The 19,145-nt window shown below is 47.0% G+C and overlaps 1 protein-coding gene across 9 annotated transcripts in view; it reads right to left on the reverse strand.

The window, feature by feature from the left end:
* Positions 1-19,145, reverse strand: part of Rffl (ring finger and FYVE like domain containing E3 ubiquitin protein ligase) — a 69,681-nt gene that overhangs the window by 3,917 nt on the left and 46,619 nt on the right. For 3 of the 9 annotated variants that reach the window (XM_076542986.1, XM_076542987.1, XM_016008340.3), the window contains exons 2-6: positions 13,658-13,845; positions 7,911-8,312; positions 4,302-4,385; positions 3,259-3,469; positions 1,507-1,530 (exon numbers count right to left, since the gene is read on the reverse strand). In XM_076542986.1, coding sequence (XP_076399101.1) covers positions 1,507-1,530; positions 3,259-3,469; positions 4,302-4,385; positions 7,911-8,312; positions 13,658-13,837 — 901 coding nt within the window. In that variant the 5' untranslated portion in view covers positions 13,838-13,845. Of the gene's footprint in view, positions 1-1,506; positions 1,531-3,258; positions 3,470-4,301; positions 4,386-7,910; positions 8,316-13,657; positions 13,846-19,145 lie in introns of all 9 variants that reach the window. The other 6 variants (XM_016008345.3, XM_016008346.3, XM_016008339.3 and 3 more) reach the window with 3 other exon arrangements.

Genomic DNA, 19,145 nt, shown 5'->3' on the forward strand with positions numbered 1-19,145 from the left:
TTTACAGAATTTCAGTCACTCATTATTTCACTGAGGAGAGACAAGAAATGCATCAGCTCAGTGGTCAGCATTCTCCAGGAAATGAGAACAAGGATGGTACCAAGTAGATTAATCTGATCTTGGTATTATCTGGGGTGGGGTTGGGAGGAGGGCTAACCCAGATGATTATAGGGACTAAGAAAAAAAAAGCTCCTGTCAGGGCGGTGGTGGCGCACGCCTTTAATCCCAGCACTCGGGAGGCAGAGCCAGGTGGATTTCTGTGAGTTCGAGGCCAGCCTGGTCTACAAAGTGAGTTCCAGGAAAGGCGCAAAGCTACACAGAGAAACCCGGTCTCGGGAAGAAAAAAAAAAGCTCAACTGCCCATTCTGCACAGAAGACAATTTTACTTAGGATTTTTTTTTTTTCCCTTTTTGGTTTTTCGAGACAGGGTTTCTCTGTGTAGGTTTGGCGCCTGTCCTGGATCTTGCTCTGTAGCCCAGGCTAGCCTCAAACTCACAGAGATCCACCCGGCTCTGCCTCCCGAGTGCTGGGATTAAAGGCATGTACCACCACCGCCCACTAGGATAAATTTTTTAAAAATGTTCTGTAAGCTGTAACACTACTCAGAATAGTTGTGGGAAATCCCCCTCAGCCCATTCCTCAAGGCTTTGAAAAATGTACAACGTGTGTGTGACATCCCACAGGCTACCGGGGTTCTACAGTGTGCTCTGAGGATGTCCCAATGGTGCCCTTTAACATACCGGTGGGTGTTAAGGCAGCCAGGTGGGGTATGCATTTGAAGCTCAGAAGGCATCCACAGAGCACTGCTGCTGTCTGCTGAGCAGCTCTGACTACCACTCAAACAGGGTTCTCTTGGGTCACCACCCTTGGTTTTTGGTTTGGCTGGCAGAGACTTAAGTGGGCTAGGTACAATGAGTGGTATAAGCCTTTAATTCTGGCACTTGGGAAACAGAGGCAGGTGGATCTCTGTGAATTTGAGACCAGCTTGGTCTACACAGTTGAGTTCCAGGGCAGCCAGGGCTACACAGACAAAGACTTAAAACAAAAAAACTCAGCCAAGTGGTGGTGGCACTCGCCTTTAATCCTAGCACTTGGGAGGCAGAGACAGGTGAATCTGTGAGTTCAAGGCCAGCTTGGTCTACAGTGTGAGTTCCAAGGACAACCAGGGCTGTTACACAGAGAAACCTTGTCTCAAAAAAACAACGAAACTCAGATAACATCTCTGAAAGTGTAGACTCTCCCTAGACAGACCACACGGAGAGACTGAGCATAGTACTCCCCACATCAGGCATCTCCATCTCCAAATTAGCCAAGCCCCTAGGCTGCTGTGGCCTTCCTTCATAGGAGTTGTTGGGCAAGGACAATGCCTGATTCTGTGCTTTCCCACAGCCTCTCTGTATGCACATATGCCTACAAGTCTTAGACTGTGAACAGCCATCAGGGCTGTAGACAGAAAACAAAACTGCTAAGAGCCTAAGCCCATCCTTAACAGAAACAATTACATACCGTTTTGGTTTTCATCACCAGACACTGAAAATGAAAGAAAATATGTGTGAATATGAGTGTGATGGTACAAAGGTAGTCTCCTCCCCCCTCCCCACCCCCGCAATCATTTCTGCACTCCAATCAGCTCAGGGCTGAGAATGGGACCTGGCTGGAATCTGGACAGATGCTCACCCTCCTCACTCGGTGTGTACTGAGAACTCACATGGAGCCCCAGCTGTTCTATCTGCTTTGTTCTGAGAAAAGCAGGTTCCTCTGGTCTACAGTAGCCACTCTGTCAGCTGAAAGAGCACTGCACATACATGATATCCTTTACTACTGCCCCTGAAGCCATCATTAGGGTAAAAAGGAATGAAGAATTTGACTATTTTGATGAGCCAAGGATTCTGTCAAAGCTCCCACATGTAGTCCTATTATTGCCAGGCATGGTAGGTACATGCCTATAATCCCAGTACAAGAGGCAGAATAAGGATCAGGAGTTCCAGGACAGTCTGAGCTATGGATTGAGAGCCTGTTTTTAAAAAATACAGGGTAGTGGTGGCGCACACCTCTAATCCCAGCACCTGAGGCAGAGGCAGGCAGATCTCTGTGAGTTCAAGGTCATCCTGGTCTACAGAGCAAGTTCCAGGATAGTCAGAGCTGTTAACATAGAGAACCCCAATCTCAAAAAACAAAACAAAACAAAAACCACCAGTAGCAGCAGCAGCAGTACCACAGGACAGAGTAGTACACACTTTTAATCCCAAGCACTTGAGGAGGGACAGGCAGGTGGATACTCTGTGAGTTTGAAACCAACCTAATATCCATATCAAGTTCCTGCCCAGCCAGGGATACGTAAGATCCAGAATTAAACAAACTGCAACAACAACAACAACAACAACAACAACAACAGAAAACAAAACCTACTCCCAAAGTCTTTGGGACTCTAAGGAGACTCTTGAGATAATCCCAGAGAAGACAGACTCTTTGTCAGGTTCCAAGTCTATAACCAATACAATAAAACTTCTCCTAATTTGGTAAATCTGAGTTACTCAAATTTATTAGAGGAAGGCCCAAAGCTTGGCTTTAACAACCATTTATCATACAAGGAACTAAATGCTCGAAGAACTTTATCAGCTGGTGATGAGAAATGTCCAGTTCAAAATGGCCAAAGGAAAGGCTTAGAGGTATAGCTCAGTGATAGAATGCTTGCTTAGCATATGGAAGAAGACCCTGGGTTTGATCCCCAGCACCAGGATAGAAAACCCAAGCTATTGCTATTGTGCTGGGATGCAGCTTAATAGTACAGTGCTTGCCTAACAAAACAGCCAAACATGTTTCTCTTCTGCACGACTTTTCTGAATTTAATAGAAAAACATCTACAATGAATCAGTGTAAGGACAGTGTAAAAAATCTAAAATGACACCATGTAGAATGATTTGGGAAATGAACAAGAAAAAGTCCAAGCCCCACTATATGCTAAATTTGCTTTCCAACCCAAAACTGATTCAAATTTAGTACTGCTGGTAGAATGAGTATGGAGTGTGTACCATGTGGCAGGAAGACAATGGCTTAGGAAATCTAAGTGATACTACTAGAGCCTACTGCATAGGCTGCTCTGTGGATTCAACTGTGTACTCGATGCCTGTTCCCAGTCTTGGTACTTGGGAAGAACAAATGTGCAGGCTGGCTTCCTCTGAGGCTAAACACATGGGGATCGGATCAAGTCAGCCTGATGCTATCACAAGTTCGGTCACCACCCAGATAGCCCCTCACCCAGGTGCTGGAGTCCTTTCTGATCCTTGTACAGTCGAGTCACCCTTTCCATCAGTTCCCACTTCTCACAGCAGCCCTTATAGTTGACAAAGTTGCGAGCCAGAATCTCCTTCAGCTGCCGAACCGTCAGGCTTTCAATGTCCTCCAGGTGGGTCAGGTCAGACAGTGAGGCCCTCCGGCCTGGGACGAAGCTGTCCTCTGAGCCAATGGACTGCAAAAGCAAAGATGTGATCAGGTGGCTCAGCTCTTGTGTCCTTTAAGCTCTCTTCAAGGAACCCAGAGCACCCAACAAAATGCACTTTGTTGACCAACCTCAAGGAACACGTAAAAGAGGGAACCTGGCACAGTGCCTTGCACAGCAACAGACTGGTCTTTCCCTGCCCCTTTGTACTTTGTGCAGACAGCCACACACTAGAATATCAGTACTATGCATATAAGGAGCACCAGAGGGCCCTGGTTCTCAATGCTGATGCCTCCACTAAATAGTAGACATTATTTTTCAATATAGTTACCATCTTTAGCAGGTTACCCCTCTCCAAAGGAGAGACAGCTGTCCTGACACACAGGGTTCCCGTAGAAAGTAAATGTGGCAGTACAGGATACCCCAGGTATGGTGCTGGCCTTTCTCAGTACAGACCTTCCTGGCAGGACTCCACACATGGCCTCACCTAAGCTCCATGGCCCCTGAGAACCATGCTCTGCACTGGTCCCTTGTGTGGCTGAGGCCTGAAAGCCTCATCTTACCTCCTTTCCCAACAGTGGCTACTACACCATAGGTACACAGGACAACAAGACTTTCACAGAAGCACCCAGAGCGTGGGCCAGAAGGTTCCCCATCTTCCACTGCGGCCTCGAATCTGCTTGCTCACACTAACAGCAACAAATGTTAATCTGAAATGTGACTACTAAACTCAAGGACTCCAGGGCTATCCTCAGAGGCTGACCCTTCTTGTTCCACCTGAGTCTGCTGAGGCTCCTAGGAACATCCCAAGAAGACCAGGGAAAGACCAAAGGCAAAAGTGCAGACCGAGCAGAGGCCCCACCTGGGTCTCATCCTCGGTAGGTACTCTGGCTGTGCTCTCCAGGAAGACGGGCTCCTCGTGGTCCTGAGACACATGGCCAGTGGCCTGTGGGAAGAGAAAGGTGCCATCACATCCACAGAGATCTCCCAGTGACTTGCATAGTATGATCCTCTTTCAATTCATACAAATGTCCAAAATGTATTCCCATCAGCCCCCAGAAACCAAGGCTCCCAAAGCAGTACCACAAATGCCTGCTTTCTAACAGTAACTCTCAGGCAAAGAAACAATACAAACAGATTTCAATGGATGGGAAGCTGAATCAACAAGAGTGCTCGCCAGCAGGGCAGGGGTGGTGCACACGTCTTTAATCCCGGCACTCAGGAGACAGGAGGATCTCTGTGAGTTCGAAGCCAGCCTGGTCTACAGAACTAGTTCCAGGACAGCCAGGACTACACAAAGAAATCCTGTCTCAAAAAACAAATACAAACAAAACACCAAGAGTACTCTAATTCTGCCCACCAGTAAGGGTGGCATTAGTCACCATTTATATCACCAGTTTGCTCTCAACTTGGACAGCTGAGGCGACAGTTTCTCTCCACCACGTATCTTTGAACACTATGTCAAATGGCCTCCCCACAGCCTCCACCCATTGCCCCGGTTCTGCCTCTGGACCAATGTCCACCAGTTTTTCCAAACACCTCCTTCACACCCTTAACATCAATCTCCCTGGCGTCCTCAACTGACCACCACGCCCCCAAGTCACTCTGCAGCCGCTCACATTCTAGAGATGTGTTGTTCTAACTAGTAGGACGTGATGTGACCTGCCTGCAGCTGTTCAAATGTGTTTAATGAATTTAAGAACCTAACACACTAAGACGACAGAACACAAGTGCCTCAACTTGGGTTCCACTCCAGTCAGCATTCTCACTTCTCAAAAGGGCTCACTTTTGTCAGAGTGGTCAGGATTGTGACCTCCTAACTCTATTAACCGCATCTGCCACAAACCCCTACCTAGCTCCTCTTCACTTCCAGCGGCCTCCAGGCAAAGGGCCTGTGTGAGCTCAGAGCAAAAGACATGTCTGGGTTCACAGGTCTTTCTCCCCTAGAAACTGGATGAACAGAAAAGAGACAACTTGGGCCAGGCAGTGGTGGTGCACGCCTTTAATCCCAGCACTCAGAGGCAGAGGCAGGAGGATTTCTGAGTTTGAGGCCAGCATGGTCTATGGAGCTAATTCCAGGACAGCCAGGGCTACACAGAGAAGCCTTGTTTCAAAAAACAAAAACAAAAACTTGTGAAACTAAAGTGACCCGACAGCTCCCATTCATCAAGAGGAGCAAACAATTACAATGGAAAAAAGCAGAGCTTAAAACACCCTAAGTGATGACAGGCACTCATACATATGCGGACGCAGCCAACAGTGTATGTATGCATCAACACCTCTGGTTTCCTACCAGTTTCATGTAGATGTGGTACCCACTCGGGTACTGTCACCTTGGTATTACCTGAGGGTCTGCCACAGACTAATCTGCTCCTGAGTAAACAGCTTTTGAATGTCTTTTGTTCCCTAGAAAGAGGAACTGGAATCCACGCTGCAAATATTTTCTCAGGTTGCCTACTGGGTAAATAAAAATCTACAACTAGTATCTATCTGTCCACTATTCTGCTTACTGCACACACACGTCCTTCCCTAGGAATACTGCTAGGACATCAAAGGTGAAGGACAGATCCCTGGTAGGGCTAACTGTTAGATTTGCATTCTTGCTTGCTGTGATGTAGCATATAGCCAAGTTATTTAACATCCCCGTGCCTGTTTTTCCTGTTTGCAAAGTTCAGGTATCACCAGAACAGAAGTAAATTGACACTAAAGTCCTCTAAAATCTCAAGAGGAAAGGTACCCAATAACACACGGTACACAGTATATCACCTGTTGGTGGAGGAGAATTCTGGTTAGTGACAAAATTCTAAGTTTATCATCTTACATTGAAAGTCTGAAGATGTGTTCATTCTCCAACCTCCACGCCCCTCTTCCTCTTTTGAGACAGAATCTCATGCACTGAACTTGCTATGTACAAGAGGCTAGCCTCAAACTCCTGATCCGAGTGCCTCCATCTCCCCAGTGCTGAGATCAAGGTATGCAGCACCATGCCTGACCTGCCTGAAGGCTCTTCATGAAAAAATATTTACTCTGGTTCCTCTCCTTGCTTACTACACAGACTAGAAACCAAGCTCTAAGAAACCAAGCAAAAAAAGGAATGTATAGCAAGAGGTCAAACCTGTCCAACACACCAAGAGCTGGAGCTTAGAAGAGCATTAATGACCAGCTGCTTTAAATGTGTTAAGAGCTGAGTGAGTGCCAGTCCTGGCCAAGGAGGTAGCCCATAAACGAGAGGCACAGCCACCACCCACGTCATGTGGGAAAGGAGCTGCCAGTTCTTAGCAGCTCCATGCTCCATAAATATACTGTGATAGTTGAGCCTCTCTACAACCTAGCAAGCCCAAAGGGGTCTCTTCCATTGTTCTAGGCTCAAAGTGTGCCCCAGATGACCAAGGAGTCAGAAACAAAAGTAATTGTGGGATTGGTGGTGTAGCTCAGTGGGAGAGCCCCTTTGCCCAGCAGCATGCTTGAGGTACTGAGCTGAATACCTAGCACCAAAAATAAACAAAAATCAGCCGGGCTGTGGTGCCACACGCCCTTAATCCCAGCACTTGGGAGACAGAGGCAGATGGATCTCTGAGAGTTCAAGGCCAGCCTGGTCTACAAAGCAAATTCCAGGACAGCCAGGGCTGTTACACAGAGAAACTCTGTCTTGAAGAAAAAAACATCAGTGGATATAGAGTCCTGATCTAGGCCCCAATCTTTACAGTGCCCACGCCCTGTAACTTGCAGCATCAGTGAAGGACTTCCATAGATCTGTGTGACACCACCACTCCTGACAAACCCAAGAGTGGGTGTCATACTTAGTTTCTCTCTCCCAAGGCTTCCCTGCTTACTATGGACTCTCCACACCTCAGCCTGCTGCTCTTGGCTTACCATTAGACAGCTCTCACACAGGGACCAGGACAGGAGCAAGGCCCTGTCACAGTGCTTCCCATCTCTCCCCTCCCTGCCCAGTCAGGACAGACCTGTCAAAAGGGTAGTAAGCTGGAGGGCAAATTTGAACCAAACTAGAGAAGTAATTGTGAGTTTCCTCAAAATATTCTGAAGCAGCTGGGCGGTGGAGGCACACGCCTTTAATCCCAGCACTGGGAGGCAGAGGCAGGCGGATCTCTGTGAGTTCGAGGCCAGCCTGGGCTACAGAGTGAGTTCCAGGACAGGCTCCAAAGCTACACAGAGAAACCCTGTCTCAAAAAACCAATACACACACACACACTCTGAAGCAATGATTTTTTTTTTAAGTCTAACTAGGGTGTGATGGTATTACAAACAAAACCCACAAAAACATGGTACCAGGTCAACCATCCTCAAAGCCAAAGGATAAGCCTGAAAACCAGAAAACATCACTTCCAGAATCAACAGGCAGTAAAGTTCACACCTCCCACTACCTCCCACCCCATTCCCACAATGCAATGGAGAGGAAATGAGCCTTGGAGCAGACGTGGAGGTGAAGAGAACGCATGCTGACTCCTACCTGGTTTTCCTGGGCTCGGGGAGCAGAGGTGGCTTGTGCAGGTGAAGAAGGGAGGCCAGGTGAGGTAGGAGGTCCTGTGCTGGTGTGGGGCTGCGTCAGGAAGGCCTGCTGCGCAGGTAAGTCCGGGGACAAAGTGGGAGCGTGAGTCCTGTCCGCCTCAGATATTACAGGCTGCTGGCCAAGCACCAAAAACACCAGCTCTTCTTTCTCCCGGCACATTTCGGTAGAGATGTCATGGAGGCTGAGATAGTCCCTCAGGTCCTTCACCTTCATCTTCATGAGTTCCTCCCGCTGAAAGGCTGTGGCTCGAAACCGTAGGCAGAGGAGGCAGAGGCGTGGCCCATTCCCCTCTTGGCTTGAACAAGTCATGCAGAAATTCTTCTTACAGTCCAAGCAGGTTTGCTGCTTAGAGCAAGAGACAGAGGAAAGCATGTCAGCTTGGAAGAACAAGTCAGAAAGTGGGATGGGAGCTACAAGGCCAGCAGGGCCAGCAGGGCCAGCAGGGCCAGCAGGGCCAGCAGGACCTCCTCCAGGAGCTCCTGCTCTACTAAACTGTTCCCTATATCCAAGGTGTGAGCCACACTGCAGCTCTCGGATTAAATGCCACTTGGAGGTGGCAGCCTGCCTGTGTCTGTATCCACCAACAGGATACCTGACATTTATACACAATACAATCATTTACATTGATAACTTAATTTAAGGCTTATGTAATTTACAGGGTTTCTCTGTGTAGCCCTTGCTGTCCTAGAACTCACTCTGTAGACCAGGCAGGCCTTGAACAGAGATCTGCCTGCCTCTGCCTCTGAGTGCTGGGACTAAAGGAATGTGCCAGCAACGCCCAGTGGCTTATGTAATTTTTAATTCACAAGAAACCTGAGGCTATTAATAGTGATGCCATATTTGGAATAAAGAAGCTCTGCCTTTTTATTCATGTCTCCATCTCAAATGCTGTTCAGAGTATAAGTATGTTTACATTGGCCTCTCTGGTGCTCAGTTTCCCTACCTGTAAAAAGTAAGTGAAAACAGCCGGGCGGTGGTGGCGCACGCCTTTAATCCCAGCACTCGGGAGGCAGAGCCAGGCGGATCGCTGTGAGTTCGAGGCCAGCCTGGGCTACCAAGTGAGCTCCAGGAAAGGCGCAAAGCTACACAGAGAAACCCTGTCTCGAAAAACAAAAAAAAAAAACAAAAAAAAAAAAAAAAAAAAAAAGTAAGTGAAAACAGGTCATTGTGGAGATACACAAATAATGCATTGAGGCACACCTGATTCATAATGGGTTTTAAGGAGAGGAGCTGGGGTTCAGCGCCTATCTGTGCCCCTTTCTACCTGACTGCTGAGGAAGGAAAGCGGGTGTATGAGGGTTACAGTGGGGGCTGGTTTCTGTTGTTGGATTTTGTTCTTCTTGTTTTTCAGTGCTTGACATTAAACCCAGGACCTTTTGCAAGCTGGGTAAGTGCCATGACACTGAACTACATCTTTAGCTTTTGGTTTTTTGGGTTGTTTGGTTGGTCGGTTGGGTTTTGTTTTGTTTTGTTTTTTGTTTGTTTGTTTTTTGAGACAGGGTTTCTCTGTGTAGTCCTGGCTGTCTTGGAACTTGCTCTGTAGACCAGGCTAGCCTTGAACTCAGAGATTGGCCTGCTTTTGCCTCAAGTGCTAGGATTAAAGGCATGTGCTACCACTGCCCAACCAGCCTTTGGTTTTTGAGATAGGGTTTCACTATGTAGTTCAAACTGGCCTCCAGTACAGATTACAGATTTCAGGCATGTGTCACCATGCCCAGCTAGCAGCTACTGTTAATACTGGTTATCAATAGAATTTATTGTGACACTACAGTAAGATCTGGCTTATCATTTCATTCTAAAGACCCTTAAATTTTAAGTATTAGTGTTCTTCCCTGATTAACAATGAGAGAAACCAAGAATTAGAGATCATTATATTCAAGGTCATATACTAAAGGCAGAGCCAGGATTAGTCAGTACCCTGTCCACAGAGACTCACAGGTTTCTCTGCTCCAGCAAGACCATTCAGAGTGCTGGGAAGTGGGTGGTACACTCCATGATAAATATTTAGATAGGACGAAGGACCGAGATGCTACCTTCTGTCCTTTATGAAAGCACATAGTGTCTCAGTTTAGAGACAAGTGTGACTGACCCACAAGCTGGCACTGCCTGGTGCAGCTACTCCCGCAGTCACAGAGGGCACACCAAGGCTGCTCAATCCGCAGGCTGTACTAGTACAGTGACATTTGACTGAGCTCTGTTCCAGCCAATGACAAGTCACTCTTCCAAGAGGTCATTCCTGGACATCTTGGGATCTATTCCAGGGCACCTTCTCAAGAGGTTAGAAACTTTTCATTTCACAGCCACTCAAATGTTACATTAGTTTACATGTTTCTGCTTCCTTTTTTCTCAATATGGAAAGCTGTTCAGCTACAAAAAGAACGCCTGAGACACACTCTCAGAGGCAGGATCAGGGCAATCTTTGTGTGGGGCTGAAGAGTCCACATAGTTAAGGGTTCTAGTTAGTGTTTGTCTACATCCACACAGTGCAGGCAAAACAAGAAAACCTGGGTGTTGCAAGGGGTCATACACCAGTCCCCTCCTCAACTCGGCTATAACCAGAGAGTAAGCTGTCCCGAGACTGAAAAGGACATGTGTGCAAAGAACAGTTGTGACCAGCAGCCACATAAATGGAAAATGGGAGTTCTGAGTATTTGGGTTCAGCCCTGATGCCTGGCTGAGAAGGAAGAGGCTGCAGTGTCATGAAGCTGTGGTCCCCAAGTGGAGTGTTACTTAAGTCAATGCAGCCTGACAGGACCGAGCTTGACTCAATTATGAAGCTTGCGTTGCTCAGTCAGCCAGATCCAAATCTCTCTCTTCTTCATAGGTGTGTAGCTTCTGGATGCAAGATCAGAAGGCAAGGATGACAACCCAGTTTCTGCTACGCCCGCCCACCAGGGGCTCTGAAGTAAGCCTGCCTCTGAAAGAGCTCTAGGAGGAGGGGAACACTTGAGGCTAAAATCCTGAGTGCAGTGGTGAGAAAGGAGGAAGGCTGTCAGCGAACAAGAGAATTTGCAAAGAAAAGGCGTGTGAAAATTCTAACAGACGGATCAAAGCAGAATAACAAAATAACAAGAAAAATGAATCAGAAGAAGTTCTGGGCCTGAACTGAAACAAGAGCTAGCTAGCAGCCAGCCTTGGCCAGGCACCACTCTTTGGCTTCCTCCCCTTCACCAGGCTGTCTTTACTTCCCCAGTGTATCCTCAACCAATTCCCTGGCGCTGCACAGGCCCACACTCTCATCCTGCTGGCTTCTGAACCACTGAAATATCAGAGATCATTTATATAAACCATCCTAAGACAGACACCCACAGGAAGGGATAATCACTCCCTTAACCCTCTAATCCATCTCAGATCTCCTCAACACCAAAAACCCACTTCTGCTCTGCATCTAAATACTATGCCCAAGTTCCAACCTTGTACAAACAGCCTCCTCCACCACCTCATGGCAGTCCAGCTGAAGAGGCGGGGCTCCAGAACTCACTCTGAAACTGTGAGGCCAGTACAACACTACAGGTGGGCATTGCCAGGACAGATGGGGGCAGTTAGCTTGTGGCAGAACTGCAGCCTGTCCCTTCTCTCCAGGACTGGGAACCTGAAGGATGAAGGGAACATATCTTACCTGTATTCTCTCTACAAGTCTTTGCTGTTGTCTTATGCTTAGAACCCAATAAGCATGTAGAAAATACTGACCACAGTGGGAAAAAAACATGATGGTAGGATCTATGTAATCAAGGCAATTCAACTACTTCTAGAAAAGCTGTTTTAAAAGTCTCTGGCTGGGAAATGCTAAACCCTTAAGAACGCTGATCCACTTAAGCATGAAATTACAAATGAAAAATACTTGCAGCAGAAAACATCCTTAATATTCACAAAATTCACTGTAAATTGCACAAAATTAATTCATAATTTAGAGCAAGAAAATATTGCACCACTATCATCTTTCATCATCCAAATTGGGATCTGTCTCCCCCATGGAGTGCTTCAGGCCACAGTGGCTTTCTTCCTGTGTGACTACACGGGTGTACTCTGCCTTGACCTCTCTGTCCCTCCGAAAGCTCCCTAAGCAGGGACAGCCTCCTTCATCCCTGTCTGCCTTGCCCAGACAACGTGACACCAGCTAGATCTTAGCACTTATCTCCAATGGGGGAGGAGAGCAATTTCATCATGCCCATGCTCCCAAGAACCTCGGCCTGTTACCTGTCCTCCTCAAATCGACACTCTAAATGTCTTCTTGTAGCCTCCTTCAAGTCTAAGATCTGAGTCTGAATACTGATTTTAGTATTGTGATAGTGAAGTGTTGTTTATGGGGGGAAAATGAGCATGTTGATGTCTCTTGCTGTTTACCAAGAACCTGACATGTATCTTTTATTATTATTATTTTCTTTTGGTTTTTTTGAGGCAAGAGTTTCTCTGTGTAGTCCTGGCTGTCCTGGAACTTGCTCTACAGACCAAGCTGGCCTCGAACTCAGAGATTCACCTGCCTCTGCATGCACCACCACTGTCCTACTTTCTTTTTAAATTTTAAACTCTAAGACTTTGTCATATGTAAAACAGGATTTGTTGGTTTCTAAAACTGAAATAGTTACTGTGAGGATTAAATGAGACCCTCCCCCCAAAAAAAATCCAAATTAAAAAAAAAAACAAACCTGCTGGGTGGTGGTGACGAATGTCTTTAATTCCAGCATTAAAGAGGAGGATTTCTGTGAATTCCAGGCCAGCCTGGTCTACAGAGTGAGTTCCAGGACAGCCAAGGCTACACAGAGAAACCCTGTCTCAAAAAGCAAAATAAAATAAGGAAAGAAAAAATCTAAGCAAGGAACAGTGGCATACCTATAATCTCAGCACTTGGGAGGCTGAGGCAGGAGGATTGCCTAGAGTTTGAGACCGTCTAGATTAACATGGTGAGGTCAAGGCTAGCTTAGGTTATAGAGTAAAAAACTCTTTCTCAAAAACAGTAACAAAATCCCAAAACAAAAACTAAAAAGTCTTAGTAAAATTTTAAAAGTCTAAATTTTTTGCTGTTGCTTGAAACTGGGTTTCACTACATAGCTCAGGGTGACTTCAAACTCACCACATCAGGTGCATGTCACCACACCTGGCTAAAACCGTCAACAGTTCCTCTCACACAGTGGAAAGCATTACTTCCCCCTGGTTTCCCAGCGTCACCATTTTATCCTCCAAACCTCTTCTTCTGCAGGACAGGTGCTACCTGAGGGCACTAACAAAGGGACAGACAAACTCCTACTGCAGCCCAATGCAGATGGTGTCCATGATAGTGAGTGGGCTCCAGATTCTCTGCGAGGGCTTCCTTGTCTCTCAGGAAGCTCTGACAGGCTGCTTTCGATAATGAGGACAAGGTTAATCTGCAGTCAGGCCTTGTATGCAACAGCTAACAGAGCCAACACCTGCCATGTTTCCAACGCGGTGCTGGGCACACTTAGCCTCGGTTCATTCCCAGCACTAGAACGGGGCACTTCACAGCTGGGGAATCCTACAGCTGGCGAGCACCAAAGCTGGTGGTCGTGTAGGGGCAGCTGCTCCCAGTCCATGCTGAGATGCCTTGCCTTCACTTGAACGGCTGTTCTCGAACATTCTATAACGAGGTCAGGCCTGGGTCCCTAGCAAAACACAGGTAAAAGCCAGGTGGCTGGCCTGAGGTCCCGGAGTCATAGTGCAATGGCACTTACCTTTCGGGTTGTGCTTGCAAAGTGGACCCCACAGGATTTGCAGCTTGGTTCGGAGCCTGTGGGGGAAGGGAAGGAGCTGTACCCAGGGTTGGAATAGGCTTGCGTCCTGGCTCCCTGTGGTGGTGGGGCCTCCTCAGGCTGTCCATCCAAGCAGAACCAGTTGCAGCAGGATGCCCACATGATAAAATCTGGTACAGGAGAGGAAGAGGTAAGAATTACTGCAGTTTTATCCCCAGGGACACAGGTAAGACAGGATACATCTCCACACCTGCCGAGTATGAGGCCATGACTTCAGGGGCCATGGAAGGCTTGCCACCTCTTCTACCACCACCGCTAGTGTTCCACCAGAGCAAAATGAGCTATAAAGGGCTTTGCAAGGTTGCCTGTTCCTGACTTGTTTAATCTGAAATCTCACTTCATTAAAATTCATTCTTATAATTACAACCAGCTTAACATCCACTTTGTTCAAAGGCATCGCCTTGCCCTGAGGCTCAGACAAAACTTTCAATCACACACACATACACACACTGACCATGGAGTGCTGTGGGATGTCCTATATGCTGTAAATATATGTTGCTATGATTGATTGATAAATAAAACACTGATTAGCCAGTAGCCAGGCAGGAAGGACAGTGTAGACAGGACAATGAGGAGGAGAATTCTGGGAAGTGGAAGGCTGAGGCAAGGAGACACTGCCAGCCGCCACAAGAAGCATGATGTAAGAAACCAGTAAGCCACAAGCCACGTGGCAACTTATAGATTAATAGAAATGGGTTAATTTAAGATATAAGAAGAGATAGCAAGAAGCCTGCCACAGCCATACAATTTATAAGTAATGTAAGTCCCTGTGTGTTTAATTGGGTCTGAGCGGTAGCCGGGTGGACACAGGAATACTTCAGCTACAATAGAGGGTGTGTATTATAAATGGGATAGCCAGTTGCAGTTAACATACACTTGCAGCTCCGCTACCTAACTAGTTGATACAGAAGAGGAGGGGTAACTTGAGCCTGGGCAACATAGCAATGTCCTCTCTAAAAAAAATAACAGACACCAACCAGGCTTGAAAAGTAGATAGCTAACGCTAGGTACTAAGAACAACACTGAGACTGAAAAAGCCCAGGTCTTCTGATCCGTACACCACATTATCCTGACTTTCCCTCCCACTGGCCTATACAAAACACCCTTAATCCACACTCCTGCTCCTTTAAGCTTCTGCGGTTGCACTGTTCTTTTCAAAGACTTATCCTCTTATTTATGTGTATGTGTGTCTGTGAGTAAATGAGTGTGTACTGGAACTGTAAAGGCCAGAGAGGGCATCAGATGCCTTGGAGCTGGAGTTCTAGGAGGTTGTAAGCTGCCCTACGTGTCTGCTAGAACAACTGAGGTCCTCTAGAAAAGCAGCAGGAGCTCTTCCAGCTAGCCAAGCCGTCTACTCCAGCTAGCTAAGCCACCTCTCCAGCACTGTGACAGCACTTCTTCTAACAGTTTCCTACTGATCACTTGTGTCCTACTCTCCAACTTTAGCTCATCTAGGGCAGGGACTATTTCCTAATGTCTATACTGGACCCTAGCATCGTCCTTTAACAAAGAGTGTTTTATTTATTTATTCGCATCACACATACCAAATTTAGGTATTAAGGACAAAAGAGGGGGTTGGGGATTTAGTTCAGTGGTAGAACCCTGGGTTCGGTCCTCAACTCCGGGGGAGGGGGACGACGACACGACGACGACAAAAGAGATTGATTTTTAAGTTCACAGAACAAAAAGGACCCAACCCCTCAAATGTCAGAATGACCTGATGACAGGAAGGTCTACTGAACACAAAGCACTGCTGGGAGGCGTGAGTGCGTCCCATGGCAGAGTAAGCAGTCGGCTGTGTGGGCACTCTGAGCCTAAGCTCTTGGCTCACAGAGATAATAGGTGTGTGTGTGTGTGTGTGTGTGTGTGTGTGTGTGTGTGTATTACTGAACAAACACACACACACACACACACACACACACACACACACACAAATGGATACTTCCTGCATTGTCTCTTTTTAACAATGGCGTTTTCATAGTTCAAAGACAGCAAACTGTAAGGTACTAAGAGGCAAATTGGTTCAATGCTGGTCATTTCACAGAAGAACAGAACGGTGCACAGGTAGGGGAGGAAACGCACCAGGCCCCATGGGTTACAATTTTAGGCTTCTTGATTCTCCCAAGCTTCTTAGCTTTCTAACATGGCCTGTGACACACTCATGACATAGGTCATTTTCTTCTGTAAGCACGTTGGCTGAACACCTGACTCCCTGACCTGACCCCTGTGAGAAAAGAGAATGTGACAGGACCTAGGCTGTCACACAGGTGGTTCAGTAAGGGCTGCTGAATAGTCAAGACGTCTTGGCTAGGTGCACATCAAAACCATTTGTTCCGATTTCTGTTGATTGCCTGGGTCTCTAAGTTACCAGAGAAGAGAGACCAAATCTGCCTTTCTGCAAATTCATAGTACACAAGGCATGATGGTCACCAGGCAGCTTTCTGGGCCTGTCTGCAGAGGACAAGCACATGGATGATTTAGTAACTTCTCTGAAAACCTCTCCTTAGCTAGGCAAGCAGTACACGCCTTTTAATCCTAGCCCTCAGGAGGCAGAGAAAGGCAGATCTCTCTGTGAGTTCAAAGCCAGCCTGGTCTACGTAGTATCAGGTTAGCCAGACTCCATCAAAAATAAGAACAACAAAAATCTCCTCATTCACATACACACACACACACACACACACACACACACACACACACACACGCAACCTTTACTAATGCCAATCCCTTTGTGCTTTCCTAGTGCTCAGTAACCATACCCAGGGAGTTAATGGTCAGCCAGAGTTGCCAGTGCTCTAGTGGAAGTCTGTACAAAGCATGGTGGTGGTTGGGGAGTGGGGCTCCCACAGAGATGGCAGAGGCAGGACAAGGAAAGAGTTCATTAAAGAGGTACCATATCTTGATATGACAGCAGGGAGAGTTTACCAGAGAGGCAGGAAGAGGGGCCTTTTCTAGGAAAACCAAAATGATATGCACCATAGAAGAGAGAAACTACAAAATGCTTAGAAGGGCTAGGGGTGAGGGTAGATGAGGTAAATAAAAGGACATGCATTAACCAGGAGCCATGGAAAAATCGTGTATTCTAGTGGAGGGAACCAGGACTCTATCATGACCAGCTCACTTGAATATTTGGGTGCCTTGTGGTAGTAAGTACGATGTGGGACAGACCAGCGAGGCGCGGGTTAGGACAGGACACCGCTGTAGAAGTAGAGGCCGCGGGAAGGAGAGAAGCGGCTGGCAGATCTCTGACAGAATCAGCAAGATATGCCAATGAACTGAAGAGGGTAGGAGGAAGGTGCAAAGCAAATCTAAGGGTCTCCTATTTATTTATACACCAGGATAACTAAAGGGGGTTACTCAACTAAGATAACTATCATCCTCAGGAGAGAGCACACACAGGTATTAAGATGATAAAATCGAGTTTCACACCAGTGGGACAGGCATGTCCATGTGTGCATGTCTAGGCTGAAGATAAGGGTTTAGGAATGTTTGACCTACTGGAAATCCATAGGGCCAGAGTGGGGCAAGAGACGGACTGAGTGCTCTGAGTCTCCCAAGAAGGCTTTGAGAAACAGAAGCAGAGGAAAGCCAACCAGGGAAGGGCGGAAGGATGCTCACGGGGGAGAACCGGAAGACTGTTGCTTCAAAGAAACCAACAGTGCTGTCAAATAACTCAAGGAATGGAACACAGTGAGGGACTTCAAAACGTCCAAGGGCCTTTGTTTTAACAGAGGGTGAGTGTGCTCTGCCTGGGCAGTTCAGGAGGAAAGCAGCTGACTGGTGACCACAGGAACGAGACTGAAAAGTGAGGACCTGAAACGCTGAAGGCTGTCTGTTCACAAACTTGACTGGAAGAGAGAAGGCAGCAGGTGAAGGGAACCCAGGGTCACCAGGGTAAGTGCAGGCACACAGAACAGACCGCAGAGGACGAGAAGCCATCAGTGAAGGGAACAAGGGCTAGGAGGACAAGGGATTGTGGTCAGGTAAGGAGCTAAGCTCACTCCTGGGCAGGAGAAACTCATCTCTTTCACCATTGTGGAATGGAGATGAAGGTCGATGGAACCAAAGAGAAGCTGGTAGCATTAACAACAGAAAAGTGAAAGAGTAAAAAAGAGAGGGACAGATTTGGCTACTCAAATTTTTTCTAGGGATTCATTGAGGTAAAAGTATTTAGCATGCACAAGGACATACGCTCATCCTCATCATGACAAGGAGATAAGGATTCCTAAAAACAAACATAACAAAGAAAGAGGTAAGGGCTCTGTCATGTAAGCAGTAGACTATATTGTAAGGTACAACCAGCAGGTAAACAAAGGCTGCGCGCTGTACTTTGTTGTGGAATATTACTTTAACGATGTCAAGATGTGCTACATTTGTTTATGTTGCTTTTTTTTTTTTTTTTTTTTTTTTTTTTGGTTTTTCCAGACAGGGTTTTTGGAGCCTGTCCTGGATCTTGCTCTGTAGCCCAGGCTGGCCTCAAACTCAGAGATTCACCTGGCTCTGCCTCCCAAGTGCTGAGATTAAGGGCATGCGCCACTGCTGCATTTGTTTAATTAGGCAAAGATGTGCTGCTGTTTTACCTTGCCTGCCTAAGGCACCTGATTGGTCTAATAAAAAGCTGACTAGCCAATAGCTAGGCAGAGGAGGGATAGGCAGAGCTGGCTGACAGAGAATAAGTAGGAGGAATCTAGGCTCAAGAGAGCGAGAGAGGAGAGAACAAGGGAGAAACAAGGGAGATGCCCGGGGCCAGCCAGCCATGGAAGAAGCAGGAAAAGACATACAGAATGAAAGAAAGGTAGAAAGCCCCAAGGCAAAAATGTAGATAAAGAAGAACAGGTTAAATTAAGTTATAAGCTAGTGGGACACGCATAAGATAAGGCCGAGCATTCATAACTAATAATAAGTCTCCATGTCTGTATTTGGGAGCTGGCTGGTGGCCCAAAAGGAGGCCTGCTACAATACTCCACCAGCTTAATGAACACTCAGGAAGCAGCTGCTATGCTGAGGCACTGGGACTGCACAAGCAAGGCCCTCATCCAGAGGAGCTAAGGGCCCAGCAGGACACCATAGCTACCCTCAGCCAATGTGATACTACATCAGGCCCACTTCTCAGCCAGGAGTCAGAGCAGTCTAGCTTCCTCTACACCGTCTCATTTTCTCCAACCTCAAGGGCCTCTTCTAAACATCTTGGAAGAACAGCCTATTCAAGTCTTGGCTATTCTGAAAAGAAGCAGATGGCCCTGTGAGAAGACTTGACTCTTTCCACATTGTGACCCCACAGGCCTGTGTTCATTTGGGGTATGTAAATTCAGGGAAGGTTAACTATGGAACAGAGGTAGCAAGTAACAAGAGTAGCGGTGTCAAAATACCTCGGACCTGCTCAGTCTAACAGAACACAGCTAAGCACTCAGTG

Source organism: Peromyscus maniculatus, chromosome 8, assembly GCF_049852395.1.
Source record: "Peromyscus maniculatus bairdii isolate BWxNUB_F1_BW_parent chromosome 8, HU_Pman_BW_mat_3.1, whole genome shotgun sequence".
Taxonomy (NCBI): domain Eukaryota; kingdom Metazoa; phylum Chordata; class Mammalia; order Rodentia; family Cricetidae; genus Peromyscus; species Peromyscus maniculatus.